This window comes from Peromyscus leucopus, chromosome 10, assembly GCF_004664715.2.
Source record: "Peromyscus leucopus breed LL Stock chromosome 10, UCI_PerLeu_2.1, whole genome shotgun sequence".
Taxonomy (NCBI): domain Eukaryota; kingdom Metazoa; phylum Chordata; class Mammalia; order Rodentia; family Cricetidae; genus Peromyscus; species Peromyscus leucopus.
Window position 1 is genome coordinate 18,112,821 of NC_051071.1, and position 27,956 is coordinate 18,140,776.

Genomic DNA, 27,956 nt, shown 5'->3' on the forward strand with positions numbered 1-27,956 from the left:
GGAAAAGATGTCAGGAGATGGTGTCGGATAGAGAGGTAGCCTGAGAGTCATTGAAATATGGTGGGCAAAGCACAATGGTGAGGCTAAGATGGTTCCAATGCCCTACTGCCCAAAGGTCTGTGTAAGTGGCCACATCACAGGGGGTCTTACAGAAGCCGCTCTCTGCATCTGTCATGATGCTGCTGCTGTTGGCCAGGACAGCACTTATTTACAGTGTGCCCCACAGGAAGGCTCCTGTCATGGTCCGTGGGGAACAAATGCAGAGCCCAGCAGCCTACCTTCCCAATGCCTTACCAGACAGTCGCTCTCTCGGGGCCCTGTACACCCAGCGGCACACTGGTTGTGGCAGCAGTCACTGGGGGACCGGCCACGGCAACGCCGGGAACATTGCTGGGCACAGATGATTTTGGTCACTGAAAAAGAAAGATCACCAGTGAGCTGCATCTAGGCGGTGGTGGCTCATGCTCTAGGGGCGTGGAGGAATACTTGCATGCAGTGGAAAGAAACAAATGGGGGGGGGGGGTCGGGTGGATTTCCTCACTGTGGACCAGGCTTCTAGGCGTTCCCATTCAGCCAAACTGAGTATGATCCCAGCCTCCCTCTTGGTATATTTTTCTTATCATTTATTTCAAACCACTTAGGAAAACGTATGAAAGCAAGTCTGATTAGGTCTTTTGAATAAGTAGATATTAGCTGGGAATTCTTGACAATACAGAAACCACACAAGCGAGAAGAGCACCTGGCCAGATGTAGAGTTTAAAGGAACGTGATAGTTGTGTCACAAAAACAATGAACTATGGTCAGTTTCGAAGCTGGCACACTCCTAGGTTCTTTGTGTGAACCAGCAACCACACTGGAGTCAATTCGACTTTTTTAAAAAGTAAGATTCACACATACGCTGCCTGGAGAAACACTGTCAGACTTTTATATCCGTTGGTACTAGGAAAGGGAGTGTGGGAGCAGGACATCCTGCGTGACTTGGGCACTTGGCTTTTTGGCATTTTTTTTTTTTTATGACAGGCTGAAGTATCCCGAATAGTCAGCCTGAGATAGCTGCATGCAGTGAGGTCGGCAAGACCGACTGTCATGAAAGAGTTAACACCAGGTCCTTTGCCAAGCTGTCCAGTTACCAAAGAGCAGGAGAGGAGGGCCACACACTGTGTGGACTCTGCTCACAGGGGCGTGTTTCTCAGCCCCCAACGCTGTGTCCACTTACATTTCTGGCAGTTCTCTTCTCCTCCTCCCCAGCAACTTCCGTTGGGACAGCTCGGATCACACTTTTGGCCTGAAATACAAATCTAGTAGTTAAATGTGTATTTCGATAAAAAATGAACAAATGACATGGAAGCAATGATGCCTCTGCCGAGGTTCTAGAAAAAAGGAACAGTTTGGAAACTTCGTATTCGTGGTTGGCTCGGGTGCTTTGTAGGATAAACTAAAAGACAGGAAGAACTTTGAGCCGTGGACTGCTTTTGTTTGCACTTCAGCTGTGGAAACTGAGAGAGAGTACCTCGTGACTTGTCACAGCCACACAAATGACAAATCTGAATGAATCCAGGGTCCGAGAGGTGCCACCTGCTTCCTGCTTCTCCAACCAGATTGGCTCTGTGTATACTCACTCACCTTGCTATATCCAATCCAACTGACTGGTGTGCAGTCATCAGTGGGTTGAGGGGTGTTAAATCATGGCTAGTAAATAAGCAACCTTCTCCTCCAAGCCACGGAGTCGTGTGGAGCATGCCACAGGAAGTGAACATTCTTACTCTGTGAGTCACTTGGCCAATTACCTAAAATTTCAGTTCATAGTTGGCATGCTACTGTCTAGAAATCTTTGTAATTCATAATTTTTTATGTTTTTATACTTGGTCAATATCCAATTGCAGCTACAAAGGTTTTCAATCTCTTTCATTCTATTCTGCAATTAATCATACTGAGTAATGAGAGGATCAAAGTGTTAGCCAACAAGTTTGTTGAAAAGTTCTACGGAGCAGATTTATTTTTCTTGCCCTTGACTTTTGTGGTTCTGGGTAGTTAACATTTCCCCTAGGCTTTTAAAGACCACTCTACTTAGTTCTAAAGCCCTCTTTGGGGCAATCAGATATCATATAATATGACTTTATCTCACATGGAAGCTTATTTGATGGTGTCTGAATTTGGCTTTTCAACTTGCTATTATAAATATTCATCCTCATGTTCCCTTCTAGGGCTTAAATATATATTAATATTTTGTTACATGTGCTTAGTATGTATTTGGAATTCACATTGAGGTAGGGAGTAACTGGTGAATTTATTTATTTTCTTTCATATAAATCTACTCTCACAACCTCAAATTCTAAACTTTATCAACAATAATATATGCTGGACACAGTGGGCCACCCTTTTTAATCTCAGATGCTTCATTTATATAACAGTTAAAGATCACCTCATAATACTGTTTTTGTTGTTGTGAAAGAGGAAACACAAACTTCTCCAAAGGATTGTGTGTCTGCAAAGCACTGGTCAGTGGAAGAGAGCAGAAGCTAGGAGACACAGGAGACAGATTTCTGATCTTCTATATGTGTAACTCTTATGTCCTTACTTGATTTTTAACAACTCTGCCATGGCTCTGATTCTTTAGCTGTTTGTCCCTCAATCAATGTCATTACACAACAATTTATTGAATGATTTCTTATTTGAAACGTCACTCATTTATGCAATTTTGATTCAGTTAGGCTTATTCTCATAACTAGTGTACAGTTTGGATATATAATGACCCTTAGAGGCTCATATGTTAAAGGATTTGTGTCACAGAGAGATGATGGAAACTCTAAGAGATGGAACGAATGACTGCCCTGGCAAGATGTGTCCATGGGTGCAACAGGGACATGAGCGTGATGAGGGAAGCCAACCATTCTTTAGTTGGACTTAAGATCCACCCCACAGGAGGAAACATGTGCCTGCTACTGTAAATCTGGCCAAGAACTCATGGCTGGGGATCTCCTAAGCCCTAGGAAGAACTTACTACTGTTATTTTGCTAAACGGACACAGCATCCAACTTCCTTCAAAATACGTATCTCTATACCATAGATTAGCGCTCAGTCCTCATCATAGAGACTTTTTCTTTGTGTAGTAAATGATGATTGCTACAAAGACTCATAACTGGTCAAAGTGCAGAGACTAAGTGTCTGTGGAGTGCTCAACCATAAATCAGACATCTGTGTCACACCTAAGGCTCTGGGAACATCACAGAAAAGAGGGTAGGAAGATTATAAGAGGCAGAGTTCAGGGAGGACTGCTGTGACGCAGCATCTTCTGGACAAAACAGGGCTGCTATACTCTCGACATCACAGAAACTGTGGTCACCTGCCCAAGAGCTGCAGAAGACCAAGCCAATCAACATTCCAGGATGGGCGGGGGACGGGACCATGAGAACCTATCCCTGGCTGCTGGGGGAGGCAGAGCCATATTTTCATGGGTGTGGCCCCTGTTTGGTTAGGCATGCTCCAGAGGCTATCCCACCTCTGCACGTGTGTGCAGCACTAATTGTCCTCAGTGGGTTATTAAAAAGATATGAAGGTGGGAGGAAGGCACGGGAGCAGAGGAGGTGGAAGAATAGTGAAGGGGTCAAATGCGATCACAATTCACTGCGTATGCGTATGCAATTGTCAAATAATAAATTCAAAACGCTGTATTAAAAAAAGAGGTGGAAGCATGGGAAGCACAGCCATCGAAGGCAGGGTCTTTGAAGGGACAAGAGGATCCTGACCCTTTCTCTCCTTTCTTTCACACTGATGGTGCCACGAGGTGAGCATGGATGGTGGTTTGGGCTTCACAACAACACGGACGGATGCACAATGACAAAGATGGCAGTTTTTCTAAGTTTTTCACCCCAACTATTTTAGTCAATGCACCAATAAAAATAAAGCAACTAAGCAAAAAAAAAAAAAAAAAAAAAAAAAAGAAAAAAAGAAAAAAAAGGGGGGTTAGTTGATTTTTTTTTAAAGATTCATGTAGGCTCCACTGGACGTCCAAACCCAACCCATATGTAGTGAAGTTGCAGGAAAAGGAGAGTGGGAAACAGGGCCATGGCTTATCTTACACCGTGGAAAGATTAGCATTATTGAGAAGAAGAACTGGCTTGGTTGAGTTTGGTAAGTGGAAACATGCCATTCCAGAGTTTCCTACACAGTGTTAGGGAAGGTCACGGGTTTAGTCCCCCAAGCTTAGTTCTGCTCTTTTGCAAGGCCCTCCAGGGCTGCCAGAGGAGTGGGGGCATAGATGAGTTGAGAGCATTCAGGAAAACATGGACAAATCTCCTTTCTGTGGTTCTGTGTTTACACTGATGAGCAGAGCCCACAGGATCAGGATGACCTGAGTGCCAGTGTGAGAATCAGGAACAAGGCAGAAACACATGTGACTGGTTAATGCTCATGAGGCAGAAGGGGAGACACCCTGTACCATGACTGCCTGCAACCTGTATCCTGGAGAAAACGTCTCTTTGCTCAGTGACCTCACAAAAGCTCTGCCACCCTGAGATTGATGGATGTTGCCTTGTATGATGAAAATTTTCTTACCTCACTGTCTTGAATAAAACTCCTCTACTGGTAAGACCATTCGTTTACTTCTTATTTTTGTTGTATGCTGATTAATCTGATCTAAAGTTAACATTCCCTCTCCCACCCCAACACTGTCCACTTCAACCCCTCAGAGGATCCGAAGCTAATGGAAGGTGAATGACGCACTTACAGCTTCTCGGATGGTTCTGTAAGTCCATTGACATGTTGCTCAGAAAGTCATTGTGGACGATGTCCTTCCACTGGATAGTCTCCATGTAGCAGAGGATGGGGTTGTTGCTGAATCGCACAGCACCAGTCAGGATTTCTGCATGAATGGAACCACAGTAACTAAACTCTTTGACTCCTATCAATTCACAAAATGCACGCACTCGTTTCTTTATATTGCTAATGTTCTACTTAATGTTTCCAGTGTGCAAATCTGAAGTCCCCAAGGTCAGCCCTAATGAAGATCTGCTAGGGATATATGAAGATATACTTCGTGATAATGATAGGAAAGACTTAGGAATTTTTAAGGATTGGGCTGTGGATTTTAGAAATGCAGTAGGAGGAAGAGAAGGCCTATTCAGTATGTATGGCAGGAAGGACAGATGTGCAGCGACTTGTAGGTCTAGGGCTGTATCACGCAGACTGGAATGACTGGATGGTGTGGAGGGGCAGTCAGTGCAGAAGGACAAGGTGGGAGTCATAAGCATTTGGACGGTGGAGACCAGGACTGTCACCAAGTATACTCTCAGGTACCACTAGCCGATTTCCACTGAAGAAGGAAAGTGTGTGAGTGTGAGATCAAATAAGAATTTTATGTGTGAAGAAGAAGCAAATAAGCACTAGTGATGCAATGAGAGGACTTTACAAAGTCAGGGTTGAGGAAAAGTCAAACTTGTACAAAGGGAGAGGGCCACATTAGTAACATTAGATATAAACATGGATGGGATAAATATGTATACAAAATTTATGTATACAAAAAATGGATGCTTTGGTCTGCAAAGATGAATTTGACTTGTGGGCTTCTTCCAGAGAACTGAAATGCACAGAGAGACAGATATGTCACAGCCAGGTCTAGAGGAGACAGGACCTGAGAATTGAGCTAGTTGATGTATAGGTATTACCTCCAATGATCCTCAGCAAGATCCAAAGACTATCATTTAAATACGGAGAAAAGTCTGGAGAGATGGCATACACTGCCTTTCTAGGGAACCTGAGTTTGGGTCCTAGCGCCCATAGTGGGTAGGTCACAATTGCCTGTAACTCCAGTGCCAGTGCACCCAATGTTTTTGGCCTCCATGGGCACCTCCATGGGTGCACACCCCACTTCCACACATATGTATATAATTAAAAGTGAAAATTAAACAATATATAAATGTGGAAAAGCCCAACTGTAGATACAAAAGTGGTCTCAGCACTGCGCAGGCGGGGAACGGAAGAACCCGTCTGCACCGAGTGCCAACGTGGAAAAGGAGGGGTTCCCTGGGAAAGCTTGCAGGGGCTGCTGGGTGACAAGGAGAGGGGATCTGCACGTGTGCAGGAGCACAGTTTAGAGGAAAGGGAAGCTGGAAGTGCTGAAGGCTTTCAGTAGACAAAGACGCAAAGCGGAACTGCAGATCTGGGGCAGGTGACAGTTTTCTCAACAGATGACACGGGGTAAAAGAACTTCGGAAGGCTGGCAGGCCAGAAAGGGCTGAGATGTGGAGCGCTGCCTGGAAACTAGAGGTGACAGCAGTATGACAGAAAGAGACAAGAGCTGGGAGAGTGAGGTCAAACCTAGCGACATAGACAGGCACATTAAGGTCGCAGTGGCAACCATATGAAGAGACAGGGAGGCACAGAGTGGTGAGAGCCAACAGCAGGTCACTATAATAATTACTTGGGGTGGGGTGGGGCTGGATTCAGTAGCCTCCCCCTTCTAACTGAACAGAGCAAGGCAATGAGTAGAATGTCAAATCTATTGTTTTCATTTCAAAATCCAGGAATTTTTAGTTGTCGCAATAGTCCTATATTAAATAACCGGGACCTGTACAACTATAAACTTGCATTAATTATAAAAATAGGGATAGTCTGGGATAGAGCATGCACACACGGGCACATATACACCACCACCACCACAACAACAACAAACTCTGAACTCAAGTAGCTGATGCAGCAGTAATAAGGCTGATTTTATCAACACAGAGGGAGCACATTACCAAGTGTGTGCACTACATTTTTGACGCGAGGGCACTGGGATACAGAGAAAGACCTAGGTGAAGGAATACCTGCAGTGTCGTTTAGCTGATGAGTGATCGAGCTGGGGCTGGAACACAGACAGCCTGGCTCCAGGAGCTAGACTCACACCCACTGGCTTCCTCACATGTATGAGGCAAGACAGGCAGAGCAAGGCAGGCCGCAAGCACCCAACAGGCCATTTCATGCAACGTGTGTACGGGGGAGATGAGCGCTACCGCAAATTCAGAAACATGCGTGGGTGCGCAGAGCAGTTAAAGTGGTGGGTGGGAATTCTGAAGGCAGTGTATAGGATGGTGAGCCGGGGAGCTGGGGAAGGAAGTGTCTGGATGGCTGCGTGGCCACCTCCTAGCTCCACACACTGATAGGCTCCTATTCTCTGTACTCTTTCTTTTCACCCCGTCCCCTTCCCACTTCCTGCTGCTTCTCCATCAGAACTGCAGGGCATGCAGAGATGACAGAACCAGGCAGGGGGTAAGGGGCTTTGGGAGAGTTATCTTATCGCCATGCCTTTGTCTGTAAAATGACAATGTACGGCACCTGCTCTTTAGGAAGGCTGTGGCATTAAGTGAAGTTACTGACTTGAGAAACAGTCCGTGAACTGGAGGAAGAATTGCTTCTCATCCTTTCAACCATCTTTTCCAGTTTCCTCAACCTCAAAACCTTCCCTCCTCTCCCCAACTTAAGCCTGAGTTTCCACGTAACAATATTAACCTTGAAACTTGCTTCTCAAACGTGACAGGATATTGAGTACATTAGACCCCTCTCCCATGAGTGGTTTTGTTATCTCTGGGTTCAACCGCTTTTGGCCCACTTTGGGAGAAATATCAAATGACCAAATTCACAAGCTTTTGTTGCAGCACACTAACTGTTCTCTTATTTTTCATTGTTGTTGTTAATGTTTTGCTATACCTAATCAATGAACTGAATGATGAGAGGCATATAGATAGAGGAGAAAACATGGCATGTATGCCTTGGGATACTTGATGTTTCGGACATCCAATTTTGCCTAGGAATGTGTCCCTGCAAGATGAGGAAGTGACTGCATGTCCTTTCTGCCTCTGGTCCAAGTTTACTTCTTACTAACACAAACTCTCACTCACCAAGGTTGAGTACCCAGAGAACTTGATCATTTATTACTATCTCTGGGTATTATTCCTCATCCACGGAAGAACTGATTTCTACCTGGCTGAAATCTCTTTCCATCTCATTATCTATTATCTACATAACTGCTACCCACTGAATCCTGCAAACAGCATTCAGTACATGTGTTTGATGAACATGTCTTCTCTGAGTTAGGATTAACTGAAGTGACAGGTTTGCCACCTGCCGTCAGAATCCCTCTCTGCCTTGAGGTCCCACCTCTTACCCTGTAAGTTCCGCATGGGCAGTTCTCTAAGGCCAGTTTTGTTTGTCCCATAGTTGGACAGGACAGCTAAGGCATAGGTGTTTTCATAGAGAGTGTTTCCCCTGATGATCTGCAGGTTCTCCAGAGGGATCTTCTCCACAGTGTTGAGGGCAATGAGCACATAGCCGGCCACCTCCTGGATGGTCTGAGAGGAAAAACAAAGCCTATTAAAATAGTTTCAGAAGCACCATTGTACTTCACAATGACACATTCGTGTGGCAGATAAATCTAAGACACACAGACAATTGCACTTGGGTAAAGGGTGTGGTAGGGTTTGCAAGGATTCTTTCACATTTGCATTTGAAGTTTGCATTAAAGAACAGCACATCATTTGACATGTTGTGATTCCCACTTTAAAATGAAAATGGAAGTGAACATAATGACATAATAAATCTCATGATTTCTTGTGGAAGAAAGAAGTGAGGGAGTAGGGGGAGAAAAAAACAAAAAACAAAAAAGAAGTAAAAGCAAAGTGAACCCAACCGAAGCCCAAGTATCAGCAAAGCAGATTTTGAAGGCCTCAGAGTTGGCTCCTAATGGCTCACTAGGAATATTTAGGAATTTTGTGAACCAGTTATAAGTTCCTGGTAGCTTGAAATCAGCTATGGTGTCAGTGTTTATGCCGAGTATGTAGGTACACACCACAAGACAGTGCTCTTTAGAGTTATTGTTAGTACTATTTGAAAAGCTGGTATGTCAACACTATCTGGCTGAGGCAATGGCCGACCATCAATGTTAGTGCCTATGAGGACTGGAGCATCAGAAGTGTTTCTGTCCCACTTCCTTTTCCACAAATAACTTGACCTTAGCTGGCAGAGTGGACTTCTCATAACATCCACCCATAGTCCCTTGGACTTGTTACTTCCATAAGATGAAGTATCCATGCCTTAAGCCAAATGTGGCTGAGGCTTCTCTTTGTTCGTGTTTCTTTCTATAGTGTTTGAGTAGGACAACCAAATTCAATGAACTAACCTTTAAGAAGGAAAGGTCATAATTCTTTTGCACGTAGGTAATTTCCAGGTTCCCAAGGACCACTTCACAGTTGTTGAACATCCTCTGCAGGCTCAGAAAATGGTCTTCAAAAGTGCCCAGTTGAGTGAGCCTGTTACTTGTGCCTTGGCAAACTAGAATAAAAGGGAAAGAGGATTCTCAGAAGGTGCTGAGTAAGGTAGCAAACCACAACAAAACAATATTCGTCAGCTTTCTGAGCCACAGTGACTAACAGTCATCTTTGATCAAAGCCACCACAACGCTGAGGTGGTAAGAGATGTTTAAGTTTACACAGCTGTAATCCATAGTAAGACAGAACTCATCCCTGTGATACATGCGATCATGTGATATTAAGAATATAGAGAAAGCAAAGCATTAGAAGTTCAAGGTGGGGGAGATGGAAATTTTATAGAGTTTTTTTGTTATTGTTTGTTTTTTGTTTTTGTTTTTTCGAGATAGGGTTTCTCTGTGTAGCTTTGTGCCTTTGCTGGAACTCACTCTGTAGCCCAGGCTGGCCTCAAACTCAACAGAGATCCACCTGGCTCTGCCTCCTGAGTGCTGGGATTAAAGGCATGTGCCACCACTGCCTGGCTTTTAGAGGTTTTGTATTAGTTACTTATCTTGTTTCTGGGGCAATACCAGACAAAAACCCCGTAAGGAGGGAAGGGTTTATTTCAACTTACAGCTTTAGGGAAGATAGTCAACTACAGTGGAAAAGGAATGGCAACCGAAGTGTGAAAGAGCTGGCCACATTGCACCCACAGTCAGGAGGCAGAGAGAGGTGAATGCCACTCAGCTCCCTTTCTCCTTTTTATTGAGTTTGATAACCCCATCCATGGAGTGGTGCTGCACACCTTTAAAGTAGAACTTCCCACATCAATGAACCTAATCTAGACCATTGTTCACAGGTATGCCCAGATGTCTATTTCTATGGTGATTCTAAATCTTGTTAAGTTGACCATCAAGATTAATCACAGTAGTCTCTAAAACAGGATAGACTTAAGAGTGCTGTAGAGAAAGCTATCCATCAAATCCATGTGGATGATACATTTGCAAGGTGAGTTAATAACAATGCAATGAACATTTTACTTCTCAGAAAATAAGTGTGCTACACTGTTGTATATACAAAGAGTCTCCAAAAATACAATACACAATAGATAATGTTTTCTAACCACACAATTCTGTATACCTAAAGTCAATGAAAACAATGGATTTTTAAAAATCAATCATTAGAAACTAAAAATACTCCTCAGAATCATCAAAGGAAAAAAATCAAAGTTCTGATTATAAAATATCCAGAGGGATTTATTTATTTATTTAAATTTTTAGTGAAAAGACCACACTCTAAAGCAGTAGGTTAGTAAGAGACCAACATGCCCTTTTGTCTTTTTCACATTGTGTTAATCCAGCCAATACGGGTGTCCATAGGTTTGCCCTGCATCTGCTGCCAATAAAAGCGTGTCAAGACACAGACTTAAACCAAGAAAACATGCAAAACTTAGGGGCCAAAGTTAGACCACAGAAATGCACTCAATAGTCTACATTTAGAAGCAAAGGAGAGGGTAGTAATAAAATGATATTTACAACCTGGCTTTGGGGGAGACATGTTTAGGCAAGCATAACAAAACAAAGAGGCTTGGATCTTTTGAAGCAGGGAGCTTGTTAAAGGATAGACTTTGAACCAAAATTATCCTAAGAGTGAAGAAATATGGCCTGTGGGTTTAGACATTACATTTGGAACTGGCCAGATCCTTCTGTGTTGGCAAAGTTGCTCCCTTGACAGTCACAGTAACCAGGGGACAGAACACAAAATAAGGCCAATGTCAACACAGTGGTACTTTCTTCAGGTACTTTTACAATATGCATTACTGTTTTATAGGCTTCTTTGTTCCCTCCCCTTGGGTTGTTCTAAGAGCATCATCCGTCTGGCCTTGTATGATGGAGCCATAGTAAGCAACCTGCACATGTTCAGACACCACATAATTAACCCAAGGCATTTACAGACACTATGAAGCAATCTTCTCATCCTCTCTAACTATATGGGAATCTCTCTAGCCTCCTTTTTTCTCCAACTAATTCAGCAGAAGTGAGGGCTATCACATAGGAACTGTGCAGTTGACAGGTTCGGGTCCTGATCTCCTACCTGTAAAGGCATAGGTTTGCCCTGCATCCACTCCAAAATTCTTCCAAATATGACTTTGACTTGACCCAATATGTCTGGTCTACTTTCAGCTAAGAGTGTGAGCTGCTCTGGTGTTCACCTCCACTAAGAACAACTGTTTCATGCTTCTGTGCATACAGATCCTTAAGATGCCACCACAAATGTATGTGTAGGGGTTTGGCAATAATATGGCACCTTCCCATGGTCACATTGTTGAGTGGCAGTCACCTTTCCAATTAAGAGACAGCACCTTTTGCTTTTAGTTCCTATTGATCAATCACGGCCCCAGTTACCACATGATTCCCGTTGTTCTCCACATCAGTATGGTATGCAGAACCCACCGCAGCTGGGACCCATTCAGAAGGCCTTCTTTAGTACACAGAAATATATTTAATTATATTTAAATCATCAAGAACTTCAGCTTGCCAGTTTCTTTCAGTTGACATTAATATTTTTCTTTATTATTAAGCTTATTAGTAAGTTTTGTTAAACAAAAGTCAAAATATTCATTTGAGATTAATGTATTACAGAAAAAATATATTTGTGTTTCATTCATCTATTCAAAATGCTAAACAAGCAATTGAAGTATTTATTTATGTATACTTATTAGGGCCTTTATTATCTTCAGTTAGGATAGATTACTTTCATATTCAGACAAAAAAGACGATATGTTTGGAAGATAATAGAAGTATTATTCATTATTTGTATGAATATTAATTCGCAGAACAATTTGGGACACAACTGAACAACCTGTGTAAACAAATAAATTAAAATCTACACTATAGTTACAATTTGGAAAACCTATTTTGAGGAAAAAGTCTAAAATTTTGAAACATCTATGCACAAAGTTTATTACCTTTTAAATATGGTACACAGAATTGCAAAGAAACCTAAACGCCCCTTGTTCCACCCAATACTGTGTTTTGGAATAAGGAAGAAATTGATATTCTATGTGATTCAATACAGTCAAGTCTCTGTTGATATATATAGGGTTAATTACTCGTTTTGAAATAAATCATTAATGATTTTGTTTATTTTGAGGCCTTTTCTCTCTTTATGTACCTAAGAGATGACAATATAAATGAAATTTAGGCTGAAGGTAAAAATAAATTGATATAGGTGCAGGAAGTATATCTTAGTAGAAAGACACATGGAAAAGTCTCTGGGTTCAATCCAGAGAGCGCGCGCGCGCGCTCTCTCTCTCTCTCTCACACACACACACACACACACACACACACACACACACGCACGCACGCACGCACACACACACACACACACACAGAGAGAGAGAGAGAGAGAGAGAGAGAGAGAGAGAGAGAGAGAGAGAGAGAGAGAGAGAGAGAGAGAATGGAAGCATGGTCTCACCATATAGCACTGGGTAGCCCTAAGATCACTATGTAGACCAGCTTGGCCTCAAATTCAAAGAAATCCATCTACCTCTGCCTGATTAGAGCATCTTAAATTTTACAGTCCTCCGCTCTACCAGCTGAGCTATCGAAGGGACACAGAGCATCTTAAATTTTAAACCCATGATTAAAAGTAAATGGAATGTCAATGACACAAATAAAATTCTTGAAATCAACAACTACAGTTTTATCAATATTTTGGGTTTTGAGAACTGAACCCCAGTATTCCAAGCACTCTACCACTGAACCTCTCCAACCTCTAGCAAGAAGTATTTCTGTGGTTATTTTATTAAACCAGACGGACATTCTTGTGCCCTCTCTTCCTCACTGCTTCTCCTTGAACTGGTTCCTTGAATCCTCTCTGCCTCAGAGATGAAAGACAGAGTGGCAAAAACAATATCGTCCTCCCAGAACTGCTGTGAAGATGGAGAAGTAAGTAAAAACCTTCAGTCCTGCTTTATTGGAAGGATTACATTCCTTCACTACTGATAATGTGACTGATGTGTGATACCAAATGCATCCAGGCAGACGTTAGGGCTTGGCCACTGCACACCACCCTGGGCTGGAGCTTCAGTTCTGTACAGTCACAGACACTGAGCACAGCTGCTTTGGAGAATATTTATCACATCAGAGTATCAAAAGGAAAGCAAATGGAATACCTTGTGCTTTAAGAATTCTATGAAGCACAGTTTGGGACTGAATATTTAAGCTATCTATTCAAAGCGGACTCTCATATTATGCTAGGACTGTCTATGTGAAAACCAGACAACCAGAAGCGCTTCAAGCTCCATACAGAAGCTAGGAATTTGGCTTCCATCCGGCACACCAGGGTAAGTGCTACCAATCAAGAACAAAGGTTGTACGCCCCAGGTCTTCAAGGCACTTAGCTTCTGGCCCTCGGACTGTATCAAGAGCACTTACAAACATACATAAAAACAGAGGGATTGCAATATTAGCATCCTCATGTCAGCTCTTTACCACACCCTGTCACGTTCTATTTCCATCCATCTGGTCTCTGGATATATTTTAAAATAAGGCAGAAACGTCAGTGCACTCCATGTTGACTCACAGCTGTATCCTGGGTACTTTGCCGTGTTTACAACTGTTTTTGAGGAACCCTACATTAACTAGGAAGTAAGTATAACGAGGGCACACACTGAGACAATCTAAACTCCCACCATGATCGAAAATGTCACTTCCTGAACCTTCCTTCCCAGGCAGGCTTGGCTCATACCAGACACAGACTTCTAGGATTTTCACGGCAGTATGGCCTTGCCTACATTGGAGCGTCATAGGAATGGGACTCATAAAATACTTCCCTTTGGCTGGGTTATTTCCACAGCCCAGCATTTTGGGGGATTAATTTTTGCTTTTGTGACAGATTCCAGGCAGGCACATTAAGAGGCGATATCTGTGCATTTTCTTAAGACACGAAGGACTGATTTGATGCCTGGTTATTCTTTCTCTTAAGGAAATTTCACTTAAGTGAAATGAAGAGAAATCTGGGTTTACAGGTAGGCTTTGGCACTTTTATGCTAGTATTGCATATACAGCTCTTCTTGCCCATGGTACTAATTAACACAGAGCATAAGACAAGCTTCTCCAGAGTCCTCCAAGTTCACCCGCATACTTTTAGAAGTACCTAAATGAATTCATACTTGTTTTAACTTATTGTTATTCTCAGCTACCCAGTAATGACTGCCAAAGTTACGGGGTTCCTGGAAATGTCTCCCCATCACCTCTGAAATTGTCTCTGCTTCTGTCTTTGCCCTGTTTTCTATAGTACAGTCTGCTTTAAAGCAGAGATCTCATAACACAAAGCCCGGGTCCAAGCAATCAGAATGTTTCCTGGTGTAATTAAGATGAGCAGAAGCTCCTATCTGGGCCCCTAACCTTGTAGTTCTGCCCCGTTAGCCATGTTTCTACTGGCTTTTTGGTCCAGGCACTCACCTTTAATTCCTCTCAAATCCACATAGCTCTTGCTGATTGGGTCGCCCCAAGCCCGGCACTGGACATTTTGGTCTTTATTTGAGCATTGATGTAGTGATTCAACAAACATCCTTTGGAAGGGCCAGTCCTAACTCACTGCCACTTCCTGTTACACCATGCAAGCTTCTTTTCTTCCTATATTTATTATACTTAAAATGATTGCTTATGCATTTATTATCTACTTCTCCCCATATGTAAATATAAACCACATATTCAAAGCTGGGAAAAATAAAAATGCAGTTGTATGGAGCATGTACATTTTCTCATCATTATATTTTTAAAATAAGGTAACAGTGCTTTCTACAGCATTTACACGGTGGTAGGTGTTATGTGAACTAGATAATGTTGGGATGACAACCTATAGATGGGCAGATGTTTAAAGGTTATACAGAATTAGTACTTTTAATAAGGTAACTGCATCCAGGGAGTTCCTGGAACTCATCATCCAAGGATACTGAAGGATGAAAAAAAGGACACTCTTTGAATTGGCAGGAATGAGGTACACACACAGGGTGGCATTCTATTTCTATTTTTGTTGTCAAAACAATGAGTGACCAAGTGACCAAAGTCTCAGATGACACACATGGGTTTTTATATTTCCCACTTCCTTACATCTGATGAGGGAGGAGCTGAGGATAAAGGATTCATGTGTAAAATGATAATCCTCAGACATTGCCAGTCGATCATTGTGGGATCTTTCTAACCCAGAAGACACATTTTAGGAGCCTACAAGCTAGGGAACCATTTCCACAGTGTCAGGCTGAGAAGTTCAAGGAAATTGCAGATGAAATGGTATTTAAATAAATAATGGTTTGAGGAAAAGAGTCTTGGAGACTTGCTAGAGATTTCTTTCCACTGGTATGGGACTTCTGTACTCTATTTGGAGATGATAGCTCTTCCCATGGAGACAGTCAAAGAGGACCCAAACTGCAGGTGTTCTTATGTGTGAGGAAAATTTTGTTTGGGTTTAGAGAAGACAGTTAAATTTTTCTCCATAAAGACAATGTTATCAGGCTAATTTATGAAAGTTGAAATGATAGGAAAACAAAAAAATCTTTGATTTGAGCCATAATGGAATAATTAGAAAATGGAAGCATTGAAATTTACTATGGGCCAAATCAAAGGTTTTAAGCAATGGGAAAAATCTCACAATTATAAAGATTTGTCTTTATAAGGTGATCTTCCTCAGAGGTTTTCTTAGCTATTTTCTCTTCAATTACAACTGGGAACTTGTTTCCAGTTTGTAGGCATGTGAACATATGCGTCAAGCTGCATCTGTATTGCAGCTTAGAAATAAAGGCAATGTAATCCTCAGGGAGAAGGGTCCTCTTATGCTTTTGATAATTTGCTTTGTATGTTATAATAAATGTGTGGAGCTAACTATGGCAAGTTGTAGCATGATTACACAGTTTCAAACTCAAACAATCCAATTACATTAACAAGCAAAGCACATTAGAATAACATTTCTTATATTTTGAGCTGGGAAAGCCAACATCAAAACTAGTTGACTTCTATTCCCCAATTCTCCTCTGTAGCCTCTAAATAATTCTAAAATAAATTTAGGACTTCTGAAAACCACACTAATAAGAGTTAGAATTCCTTTGTACATTTTTTTCCCACTTCCTTGGGAGGTAGATGAAATTTTTGAGTTACAGGAAGGACAGTTTTATGAGGGACAGAAGACTATGTTTCCAATGACATCATCAAATACCTTTCTATTAGTAAGACTGCCACAGTATCATCATATGTCATTCCCAGCCAGTTACCTCCTCTCAATATGCTAGTCACGTAAAATGAGACCAGCTTTACCTATTTAATGGGTCAATTGTGAGTGTAATAAGAATGTGAACAGGGGGCTAGAGAGGTGGCTCAGTGGTTAAGAGCAACTTCTGCTCTTCTAGAGGACTCCAGTTTGGTTCCCAGAAGTAGCATGGGAAGGCTTACAACTGCCTGTAATTTCAGCTCCAGGGAACTCGCTCTCCTCCGCCATTCTTCAAGATACACATGTATGCATATTTTAATTTAGAAAAATCTTTAAAAAGACTGTGAATGAAAAAGTGCTTTACAAATCATATTCCTCTCTAAATGTAAGCTATATGCCTCACTGAGGCTTCACCATAACTACAACAGTTGTAATCATTTCTGCTTACATGTCTTCAATGATGCCAGTAAACTACTTCATCCGACTGTATCTTTAATGGACAATCTTAAGTCACAGGATAATCTATTCCACTATTCACAAGAAATTGAATGGTAAACCAGCCATAAATTTGTCTTATGATTGAACTATTAATTAATTCTGTAAGAACCTACTGGGGACCTGGCAACACATTGTCCTTGCAGGGAGCTTCCCCAGTTACCTACACTGATGGGCAACAAATGCTCTCAACACGAACTCATAGAGTAAGGACTGTAGATTCACAGCAAACCAGAACTAAACATGGTTGGAGTACTCCTGCTGAATATCGAGAGCACTGAGAAGTGCATGGTGGAGAAAAGCAGCCCTGGTTTAAAGTCCATCTACATGGAAGTGTAAACAGTCGATGGCGTTGTGTTGCTGTGTTTAGTTTCTTGGAGCCTGTGTGAGAGAGTGGTCCTCTCTGGTCTGAGTTCTATTCATCTAATCTCACTCCTGCTCACCCACTCACGATTCAGGCTGTTTCTTCACACAGAGGCATACTTCCGCGGTGAATACTACTTCCCTTCCTGAAGCCTGCCTCTCAGCCTTCTACTTCCACCCTTTGCCTCCATGGCATTTTCAATGAATGTGACCTATTTATTCAGAGCTTGCTGTTCTTGGAGTATTTCAGCCCACCAAGACTGGCAGTCTGGAGTCACAAACAACAGTAGTGTCTGTACTGTCCCCACACCTCACAGTATTCAAAGTCCTTCCTCTGAGTTCAGGCAAGACTTCGAGGAAGGAGCTAACACTGCCAATCCCCTCCTATGGCTGAAATCTGAGGGACCCTTGAATACAAGGCCTCAGGGAAAATCTAGAAACAGTATGGGTTAGCACCCTACATTGGTTTCTTGCCACTATGGGAAGCTAGGACACTTGAAGGAATGGAGAGTTTGGATTAGTAAGTGCTAAGGGACACAAATGATTATCACAGAGCATAAGCTATGATAAGAACCAGTGTGAGAAAGGTGGGAAATATAGAATCTCCATAGACTGGGGCTAAAAATGATTGCATGAAAATTGACTTTGAAACACGGCCAGCTTGGCTTCAAGGGAAATAGCTATTTACTGAACCTTAAGATGTCCTTTGTTACTAACTACCAGGCAGTCATCTATGACTCTCTTCACTCTGTGCAGTAGAGGACTGGCCATCAGGAAGCACTTTGGAAGCATGAAAGGCTAGTGGTAGGCTGGAATTCAGCTTCACTATCCAATGTTGCCATGGTCCTGGTGCACTAGTCTGTCTAACACTCTTTCATCAAGCGCTCTGTCAGGAGAGTTGACAGTTCCCACCAGGGTGTGGTGTCTCTTCCTTGGCATGCTTCCGCCATCCATGTCATTCCCAGCAAGGCAATGTGAAAGAAAAGGGAGACAGGTCTTCAAGATCTCCTTACTCTAAGCACGGTCCGCACCCAACACACATAAATTCTCTTTCATATCTTGCTCAGGTCTGATGACTCACTCCTTGATGACGAAGGCTGAGTAATGTTTCCCACATCGGGCTGTTCACTTGCAGGTTGAACTATTCCTCTAGAATTCATGTGGCTGCCATATATGGCCAACAATCATTATGACATGTGGGGCCAGCAGCCTGGAACAACACTGGAGCCCATTAGCAAAGTTTACCTTGCCTCGTTGTCTTTTCTGCAGGCTTCAGAGGGTGTTCTTTCTTCTGTTCATTCATTCCTTCATTCACTGAGTTACAGTAAGGACAGTTTTATGAGAGACAGAAGAATGTGTTTCCAATGACATCACCAAATACCTTTCTATTAGCAAGACTGTCACAGTATCATCACATGTCATCCCAGCCAGTTAACACCACTCAGTATCCTAACCGGGTGACATGAGACCAGTTTTACCTATTTCACAGGGTAATTGTGAGCGGCAATAAGATCGTGAACAGGAAGCTCAGTGGTTAAGAGCACTTGTTGCTCTTCCAGAGGACTCCAGTTCCCTGTGTTCACCTGGGGAGGCTTACAAATGCCTGTAACTACAACTCTAGGTTGTCCATTCTGTTTATTCTTTACTTTATCCATTGCACTACAACATGTTTAATAGAGTAGTACAAAGACAGTTGCCAAGGATGAATCAGAAATACTGACTCAAAGAATCCAATAATCCTTTTAGGAAACGACATGAAATGTGCAGTAGTTGGGAGACACCCCATAATGTGAAGCCATGATAAATGAACAGAATGAGGCAGGAAGAGGAGAAATAACCAAGCTTCAGTCACCAGAAAAGAACATCCCAACATCCCTTGGGAAGTAAATGAAAATGCAATGGTCCACACCAGATTGAAGGAATAAATGGTGAAGTGTCAGTGCTGAATCCAATGACCTTACCATCCCCAGTGCCACAGTTTGCCATCCTAAAAAGGGGTGGGGCTTCCATTTGTATGCCTTTTCTCTGCACTACTCTTCTCTGGATCATTGCCCACATTTTAACTTGGGGATACAACTTATTTTTTCTGGATTGCAGTCATCTATATGAATCATAAAGTCTGATGAAAAATCTTGGACAAGGTGTTCAATTTGTAAGGAAATAAAAGAATTGTGATCCAGAAAATGGGATTGGAAGTCAGTTTGGGGCAAATATTTATCTGCAGAGAGATTCTGGACTCTGTGAACTGTTCATGTCCAGTTCTCACCACAAGATAGTTTCTATGTTTTTTTTCTATTTTTCAAAAACCATAGTATTTTTCAAAAACTCATATTTTTCAAAAATCAGATTTTAATTAATGCACTCTTGTATATAAGGACATTTCTATAAACACACACACACACACACACACACACACACACACACACACACACTCACACTTATGCTAGTCTACGATGAGCACCCAGAAAACGATCTAAGAAACAAATACATAGTTCCACTCACCACAGAAAATAAATAGAAAACCAAATGACAACCAAACTCCTAAAAAGAATAGCAATCACTAAGACATCAGCAGAAGGCCGGGGTGGGGTGTGGTTAAGACATCAGCAGAAAGCTGGGGTGGGGTGTGCTTTTTTTTTTTTTTTATCTGAAAACAAGCAGTCTCTCTGCAGCTGTTCCCTCTTAGCCTTGGCAGCTCTTGACTATTCCACGATAGTCACTCTCCAGTCAAGATTGGTGGGGGAATATTCCAGAATGCTGCTCTTCCAGAACCTAAGGGAAGAGTTGGTAGGGGAGGCCTCAGAGGATTTGAATCCACTGAAGGGCGGTTTCTTCTCCCGAGGACCAGATGCTGGGCTATTGGGACCTAAGGAGTGGTTAGAGGCAATAATGCTGAGGTGTGGAAGTAGAGTGTAGAACTACTTTAGGAGTGGCTGGGGGAAGAAATCGGCTGAGGATGAAAGTATGTACGCACACAGAGCTGTGGCGGAGATCCAAGATGCACCGCAAGTCTGGCTTCTCACTGTCCCTTTCAGGCTCGGACTGTCCATTGTAGCATAGATACTTTAAAAAGGAAGAAAATCATCTTTAAACAAGTTGCTGGTCTGATCTCACCAGTGAGCAGAGTAGACAGCTTTCTGTTACTCAAGTTACAGAAACAAGACAGGTCTCAGATCTACTTAAAATAGATAGGATAGTGTGTTGACATTAAAAAAAAAAATGTTTAAAGCAAGACGAGAGAGAAGAGGGTGAGGGATCTAAGCCCCTAGATGTTTGACTACAGAACCGCTTTAACCAGATTTTTACTGACACTCGATTTTTACTGTCACTAGACTTGGGGTGACATATCAGAACTAAAAGCCTGGCTCCACCTTTTCCCAGGCAACTTCCTAACCCCTCACAGTCTCTCCTTTCATCTATTAAATGGGAACAAAAATTCCTCTGACTCTGGGAGGATTTGGTGAGATGGGATAGTCCCTGGCAAAGCACACGTGACACACGGAAAACCCTTACTAAATCCTACTGTGACTTGAATCTGAATTAAATCTGGATCGGAGCCCACAAGCATGAATTGCTTCCTTCCGTTCAAGCACTCTCAGAGGAGGCTGACCTTTCTACTCCGCTGCTCACACTGCTGGTGTGTGGCCTGCCCAAGAGCTAGGAGGTCGTGCAGCTGAGGGCGGGGTAGCCAACGCTGACCATAGCTAACTGCCCACCCGAATCACAGGAATGTGACCATGGCTCAGTAGGAAGGTAACTGGGCCCAAATCTGGCCAGAAGGATGGTGTCGGGTCACTTGTCAGTAAGGAAGTCAAACCTACTATGAGCCTTGCAAAATTCTTTAACAAGGAGTCCCCTCTTGCCTCTTGGAATGTTTTCTCCTGTTGCTATTTCTCATTCAGTAAATGGCCTTTCCTGACCCTTTGCGGTGGTTTTATAAGTTGTTTATATAAAGGCTAGGCTCACAACCAAGAATAAGTTGATTTGGATTTGTGTGCTGTGTTTGCACATGTTTTTATTCAATTCTTCCCTGAAAATGAGCAACCTTTCCTTCACTCACTCCAGGTTCAGCTAAATGTCCCTTTGTTTCTTTCTTAAATGGACAAGAGGCTATCATAGGGTGTAGAGGAAAGCTCTGAGGGAGGCTCTCCTGATGAGGAGGCCTGAGCTGTTTTCTCTTATAGATCTGAAATCCAAAGCCCATTTTCAGGTTTCATGCACCAGAAAAAAACTGACTCAAAGATCAATAAAAACTACCAGATTTTCTCATGAGCAGCCAAAGTCAAGCTCTGTCACAGAACAATCTGAACTTAGGCTCAGGAAGTTACTGCAATGGGCTGGCTGTTCCGTGGCTTCTAGGCTGTGGTCACGTTTCCATGGGGAATGCTATCAATGAAAAGTATGTGTTCTTAGGCATCACCATTTGTTATTAAACGGCCAAGTGTCTGGACACTTGAGGGTTTTTGCTGATCAAAACTGGCTTTCTACGGTGCTCATCAAAGTCTACTGAAGGGAGTCTATAGCATTAAGTATGTAGTTCTAGAACAGGACCCAGCAAACTTTCTCTGAAAAGGCCACACAAAGTGCAGCTTTGCAGATTAGGTAGTCTCTACCCATGCCTCAGTTCTGCTGGAATGGCACTACAATACTCATAAGCAATGATAAAATTGGTGCATAATTGGCTGTGTTCTAATGAAACTTCACTTACAAAAGCAGGTAGCAGGATGGATACAAATTCTTGTGGTATTTTACCAGCTTGCTTTAAAAGAAGGCCTGCTAGGAAGCCAGAAAGTAGATAGTTAGATACTCTCGTTTCTGTACAGGCTAGAGATAACCCTGGTTACAATGACAGATTTTTCTAACGGCATGTTATAAGGAGTTTTCTCGGGACTAAGTTTTTATTTCATCACTGTCTAAACAGAGTAACCACCACAAGATACAGGGTACTGAAAACTGGTACCCAGGTAGGAAAAAGCTGTGTGTTGGTATGAATGAGGTCTATGCTGGGCATCACTGCAGACTTAGATTTCACCCTACCCTAAGCACATCCAGTAATTCTGTGTTCTAATAATGGAATGGATGAGTCTCTCTTGTATTACCATCTCTATGATATAGTTATTCCTTACATTGATCTGAAACTTGTTCTACTTTAACTTCCTTTGGCACAGCAAAAGTACAACTCATGCCTCTTCTGCCCACCTCTGGTATTTTCAGAGAATGCTTCTCACCACTGTTCTCACTCCAGTACCTGCCTGTAGAGTCCCCTCCTTGCCAGACCTCCTGGGAACCCCACATGTGTGGCTTCCCTGCCCACGACCTTTGCAAGGCCTGTGTCTAGCTGCTCCCTCTGGCTTCTCTGTAGTTCTAGCTCCCCTATGTGAGGAGTTGCCTGGAATCAGTGAGAAACTGGTATTTCACAATAGATCCTGTTTCTTTAAGGAGATAACGTGTCAGAGCGACTGGTGACATGGGCGTGTAGTCCCAGCTGCTCAGATGGCCGAGGCAGGACGATCACAAGCCCGAGGCCAGTTTAGATAAATCAGTGAGACACTGGGTCTGTAGCTCGGTGGCAGAGACTTACTTGCTTAGCATGCAAGGCCCTAACTTTCACCCTCAGCATGGACGAGAAAGAGGGTAGGGTTGTTTATCAGCTCCAAGCTTAAACCGGGAAGCATTTTTCCTTGCTGTGTCTTCCTTGGGCTTTAGTTCCTATCACAGCTTAAGAGCCTGTAAAAATCATCAGACAAGAAAATGCTTCATTTTCAATAATCACTGCTTCATTAACTTTGGAATACACTATCACTTCATTATTAACTATCCCGTGCATGAGTACTTACAGACTTGCCCCAGTGAATCGCAAAGTACATTTCATTTCTTCTTTCCACACACACACACACAAACCCTGCCGTCAACTTTTATGCTTTTGTTTTACTTACAGATAGCTTTTGCGAATTTCTTTGTCACGTGTTCTTAAATATGCTTCACATGTCCTTGAACTAGGCCGGCATTATCTATTGGTAAGAAACGATTTGGTTTCCTTTCCCTCAAGGACAGTCACAGGCCAGTTGCAAGGAGACACCTCAGGTGTTCGTGACCACAGGAAGAATCAGGGAGGGCACTGTAAAGGAGAGTTACAAGGCAATCTCCAGGAAGTTCCACAATCTAAGTGGCTTCACCCAGGGACTGTGACAAGTCTAGAGACTCTGATAAATAACCAAGGTGGGGGGAGTGGAGTATGGAATGAGGTGGCCAAACCCTAGTTCTTGGAGCAAAACCACTACAAATGAAAGCAACTTACCCCGTGGTATGTCTGAATACCAAACGGAGGCTCAGTGAGTCACTCCAGGAGAGAGGAAACCACTTCATCTGTTCTTGTGCCAGCTCTTGCCTCCCTAGCCCTCTTATTAAACCTGACAGCACATGTTGATGGAGATAAAGGTAGTGCTGGAACCACGGACTCTGGCATGCGCCTGCAAGGCCATTGCAGGACGGTGGTTTCCAGTGGCTGTTCAGGGGCAGGCAGGCAGAGGGCTTGTGGGATGGACATATTTCAATAAGCCCTAAAGCAAGTCTTGTTTTTCTTTGTGAGCTGACTGCCTGGAGACTGAAGCCAGAAACCGGAGAAGTGAACGACTCTAAGTGTGTACTTTATGTCTTAACTCAATTCGTCCTGAAGTTGTTTACTCTGGCTCACTCTCAAGCCTCTGCAGCGGGGGCGAGTGAGTGGAGGAAGGGGTCACTCCCAAGGGTGCCATGAGTCCCTTCCAGTGAACTACTTCTACGCGGCTGAATAACCACTCAAAGATGATTTTCCCGCTTGAAGCCAAGAAAGTTTTCTACACAAGCATGTCTTTGTAATCTCAGTTAACTTTTACAATAATTTGTGCTGCTAGTTTAAAAACTACAGATGTTGTGTGGGTAGAGGCAAGGTTGAGGGTGGGAATGAGAGGATAAAGCAGTGAGGATCTAGGTGCCTCTCACACAGGAAACGTGGTAAGGCTTCCTTCCATGGAAAAAAGCACATCAAATTAATAAGAAACGCAGACAGTTTGTGGCTGTTTGGGTTGGGGAGGGAAGAGATGCCCTCGCCTGCTCCTCCCCTCCCAAGGAGACCTAACCCTTGGTGAGGAGATTATCTGGAATTGTAACTTCATGTGTGGGAACAGCACAAACGTTAGGTAGCTGAACTCAGTCACTCATCATATACCACCTTGTATATGACGCTTTGTAAAAGAGACCGGAAACCCAAGTACCACAGAAACAATAAGATACATGTGTCTCCTTAGTAGGTAAGTGATTTTCTCCAGGGAATGCCGTTAACCAGTGGGAACACACTTGTACATTCTCTGTAAGCCATTTGTTATCTAGCTTTGATCTGAGGCCATTTGCCTGTGTATAGGTTTTATTGAATGTCTATTTTACAACTCCTTAATAGATTTTATATCCCAAATCTCACAATGCTTTTCATAGAGTGAATATCTGAAGTAACATTTACAAAATGCTTTATTGTCTAAGTTGCAAATAATCTTGGCTTTAAAATGTCTACCTAGGAGTTAAGCTAGTGAAAAAAATTGACCTAATAAGGAAACTGCTAGCATGGTGAGGGCATCTGTGAGGGGGGCTGACCACAACCAGTTCAGGAAACATTGTACAGTAACTCAGCAAGCGTTCAGTGGGCACCTTACCAGTATATAAGCACAGAGACTGGCCATGTGGTAGGGTGTGGTATGTTAAAATGCATGGATTCCAGCTTCACATCACACCGTGTTATATGCAAAATGTGCCAGGTATGGTTGTGTGTGTCTATAATATTAGCACTCATGAGGTAGACAGGAGGATAACGGGATGATCAAGGACTTCAAGGTCAGGGTAGGGTGAGGGGAAATTCACTAAACACCAAGACAAGAGGCAGGCTCAAGCAAGATATCACAACTGTCAATGCTATTTTAGTATGAGTGTATGCAAAGCAACATACAAGGTGTAAGGATACGCCAGTAGCTGGGCCTGCTGCTACTTCTGCACTTGTGAAGCTTCCTGTCCTGTGGAGCAGATACAAACCGCCACCAAGGCTTTGTTGATCTGATCCTGAACAGCAGCTAGGGTCACGTTGGAATGCTCGGAGAAAAGGCCAACCCTCGACCTCCTCTGGGAGTTCTGGAAGGATTCCCTGAGGGAATGACCATTCCACTGAGACGTAAGGACCAGTGGAACCTGGCCACATGTGGGAAGGGATGGGGAGAGGAGGCTTTCCTGGCAGGAGCAGAGCAGGAGTAAAGAGGGCCATGGGTGTGAGCAGCCATATGGCAGGACACTGTGATGGAAGGAAGCTAAGCTGGGAAACAAGGGCAAGTGCCAGGCAGTTTCTAGCTAGAGGGTTTGTGAGAAAGCTGCTGGCAGATTTCAAACAAGGAATAATGTTCTCAGATTTGTGTTTTTAAAACATCTGCTGCTTACATCAGAAAAATACTTACACATTCATTTTTATGGAAACACTATTTACACATAGCCAAGACACAGAATCAGCCTACATGTCCACCAAAGCATGAGCAGATAAAGAACATCCAGTGCAGTGTATTTAGTAGCCAGGCATGGTGGTGAATGCCTTTAATCTCATCACTGAGAGACAGAGGCAGGTGAATCTCTATGAGTTCAAGGCCAATCTGGTCTACATAGTGAATTCTTGGACAGCCAAGATTATGAAGATAGAATCTGTCTCAAAAAAACCAAAAAACAAACAAACAACAACAAAAATAACCCAAGCAAGAAAGAACAGTGTATAAATGCATAATGAAGTTTGAGACAGCTATAAAGAAGAATGAAATTCTATTATTTACAGGAGTTTGGATGAAACTGGATATCATTAAAATAAGTTACCCTCAGAAAAAAGAATTTTGTTTTTTTCATGAGCAGAATGTAGATTTTATATGTACATACATATTCTACATTGTATATACAAATGTATACACATATATAAACATAATAATAGAAGAGCTGTTATGTACAGGGAAGAAGAGAAGCAATGGGAGACAGGGCAAAAGAAGGGAAAAGGTAGTGGATTTACAAATTAAAATTATACATGTTTGAAAACATCACAATGATGCCCATTATTCTTCATGAAAATGAACATAAATGGGTTAATTAAGAACAACTGCTGGTTGGGGGATCCTAAATAGCATCAGAGGTGGGCATTTCTGTCAATGATTAGAGATATTCTGAACTCTACTGCAGATGAATTGCAAACAAAAGGACATGATGAACAGCATCGTTATGTTAAAGCTAAAGTTTGCAATGATTGGGCTGGCAAGATGGCTCAGAAGCTAAGAATGCTGGTGGTGTGTGCACTCCTGACACCCCGAGTAATCTGAGAACCCGTCCAAGGTGGAAGGATTACTGCATGAAGTTGACCTATGACCTCCACATACAGACATGGAACACAGCTCCCCCTAATAATAATAATTACATAAAAATTTCAATTCTAAAAGTCTGAAAACTTTAGAATGGAGGTAGACAAGTTTTCAGTCTTGGCCAATGCTTCATGTAGTATCCAGTTTTGTGTTGAAATAATTCACTCAGTTACTTAGAGTAATTCAATTTCATGGTAAATTTTGGTAGAGATTTTAAAAATACTGATACTGATAAGATACATAGAAATAAAACCTTTAAATTTGAAGTAGCATGAAATAATGTGACATTTATGTTAGTAGTATGGGAGAAACATCACCAGGTCTGAACATTTAAAGACCATCACTGATCTAGAACTAAGATTTTCCTTATCATTTGAAATATATCTTTGTTGTCTATACTAGCTCTCTTCCCTTTTATTTATATTTTTGGACACTCATACTGTACTACTTAGCCACATCCCTAGCCAGTGTCTTTATGTACTTTCCCTAACTAGACTCTAAAGCCATACACACACACACACACACACACACACACACACACACACACACACACACACACAGTCAAACATATGGACACACATGCATAGACATACATGGATGCATCCACATGCACAAATATGTACATGACTGCATACACACAACCTTCATTCTAAAAGTTGCATCTGCACTCGAACTGAGCAGATAAGCATGCCAGTGGTATATTAAAGCTCAAAGCCTCCTTTGTGACATTTCATGAGAGAGAAATGATGAAGATTCCAAGCTATCGTCCACAACCACATATGTCCACAAGTACACTGGAAGACATCCTGCCGGGAGAGTCACTTCAAATGTGAAGACACCTTCGCACAGATGCCTTCCCAAACAGGTAGTAGATCAAGAACATGAAAAGAAGGCATCTTTTCTAGGATAAACAATCTTGAATGGAGTTCTGAAGTATTTCTAGTTAACTTTCCTTATTTTTCTTTATAAACAAAATGATTACATCATTTCTTATAAGTAAATACTGAAAAGGCATTTGTCTGGCAGCAGAGTGATTGTGTTTGTATGGTGAGTGTGGGTGTGGTTGTGTTTTTGTTTTTTTCTCAACTGCCTTCAGCAACACGGCGTGGACTCATCCCATTCTAGGTGTGGGCTGAATGTGGCCGCTTTTATTACAGGAAGCCAGGAGACAGAGATGACCTGAAACTTCCTCAGGTTGTAACGAGGAGGTGAGGTGCCAGAGATGGCAGATGAAAGCTCACATTATCCACAGGGAGGCTGCTAA

General features: G+C 42.5%; 1 protein-coding gene across 3 annotated transcripts in view; it reads right to left on the reverse strand.

The window, feature by feature from the left end:
* Positions 1-27,956, reverse strand: part of Egfr (epidermal growth factor receptor) — a 171,821-nt gene that overhangs the window by 45,576 nt on the left and 98,289 nt on the right. For all 3 annotated transcript variants that reach the window (XM_028887422.2, XM_028887424.2, XM_028887425.2), the window contains exons 2-6: positions 9,155-9,306; positions 8,144-8,327; positions 4,727-4,861; positions 1,217-1,285; positions 295-413 (exon numbers count right to left, since the gene is read on the reverse strand). In XM_028887422.2, coding sequence (XP_028743255.1) covers positions 295-413; positions 1,217-1,285; positions 4,727-4,861; positions 8,144-8,327; positions 9,155-9,306 — 659 coding nt within the window. The remainder of the gene's footprint in view (positions 1-294; positions 414-1,216; positions 1,286-4,726; positions 4,862-8,143; positions 8,328-9,154; positions 9,307-27,956) is intronic.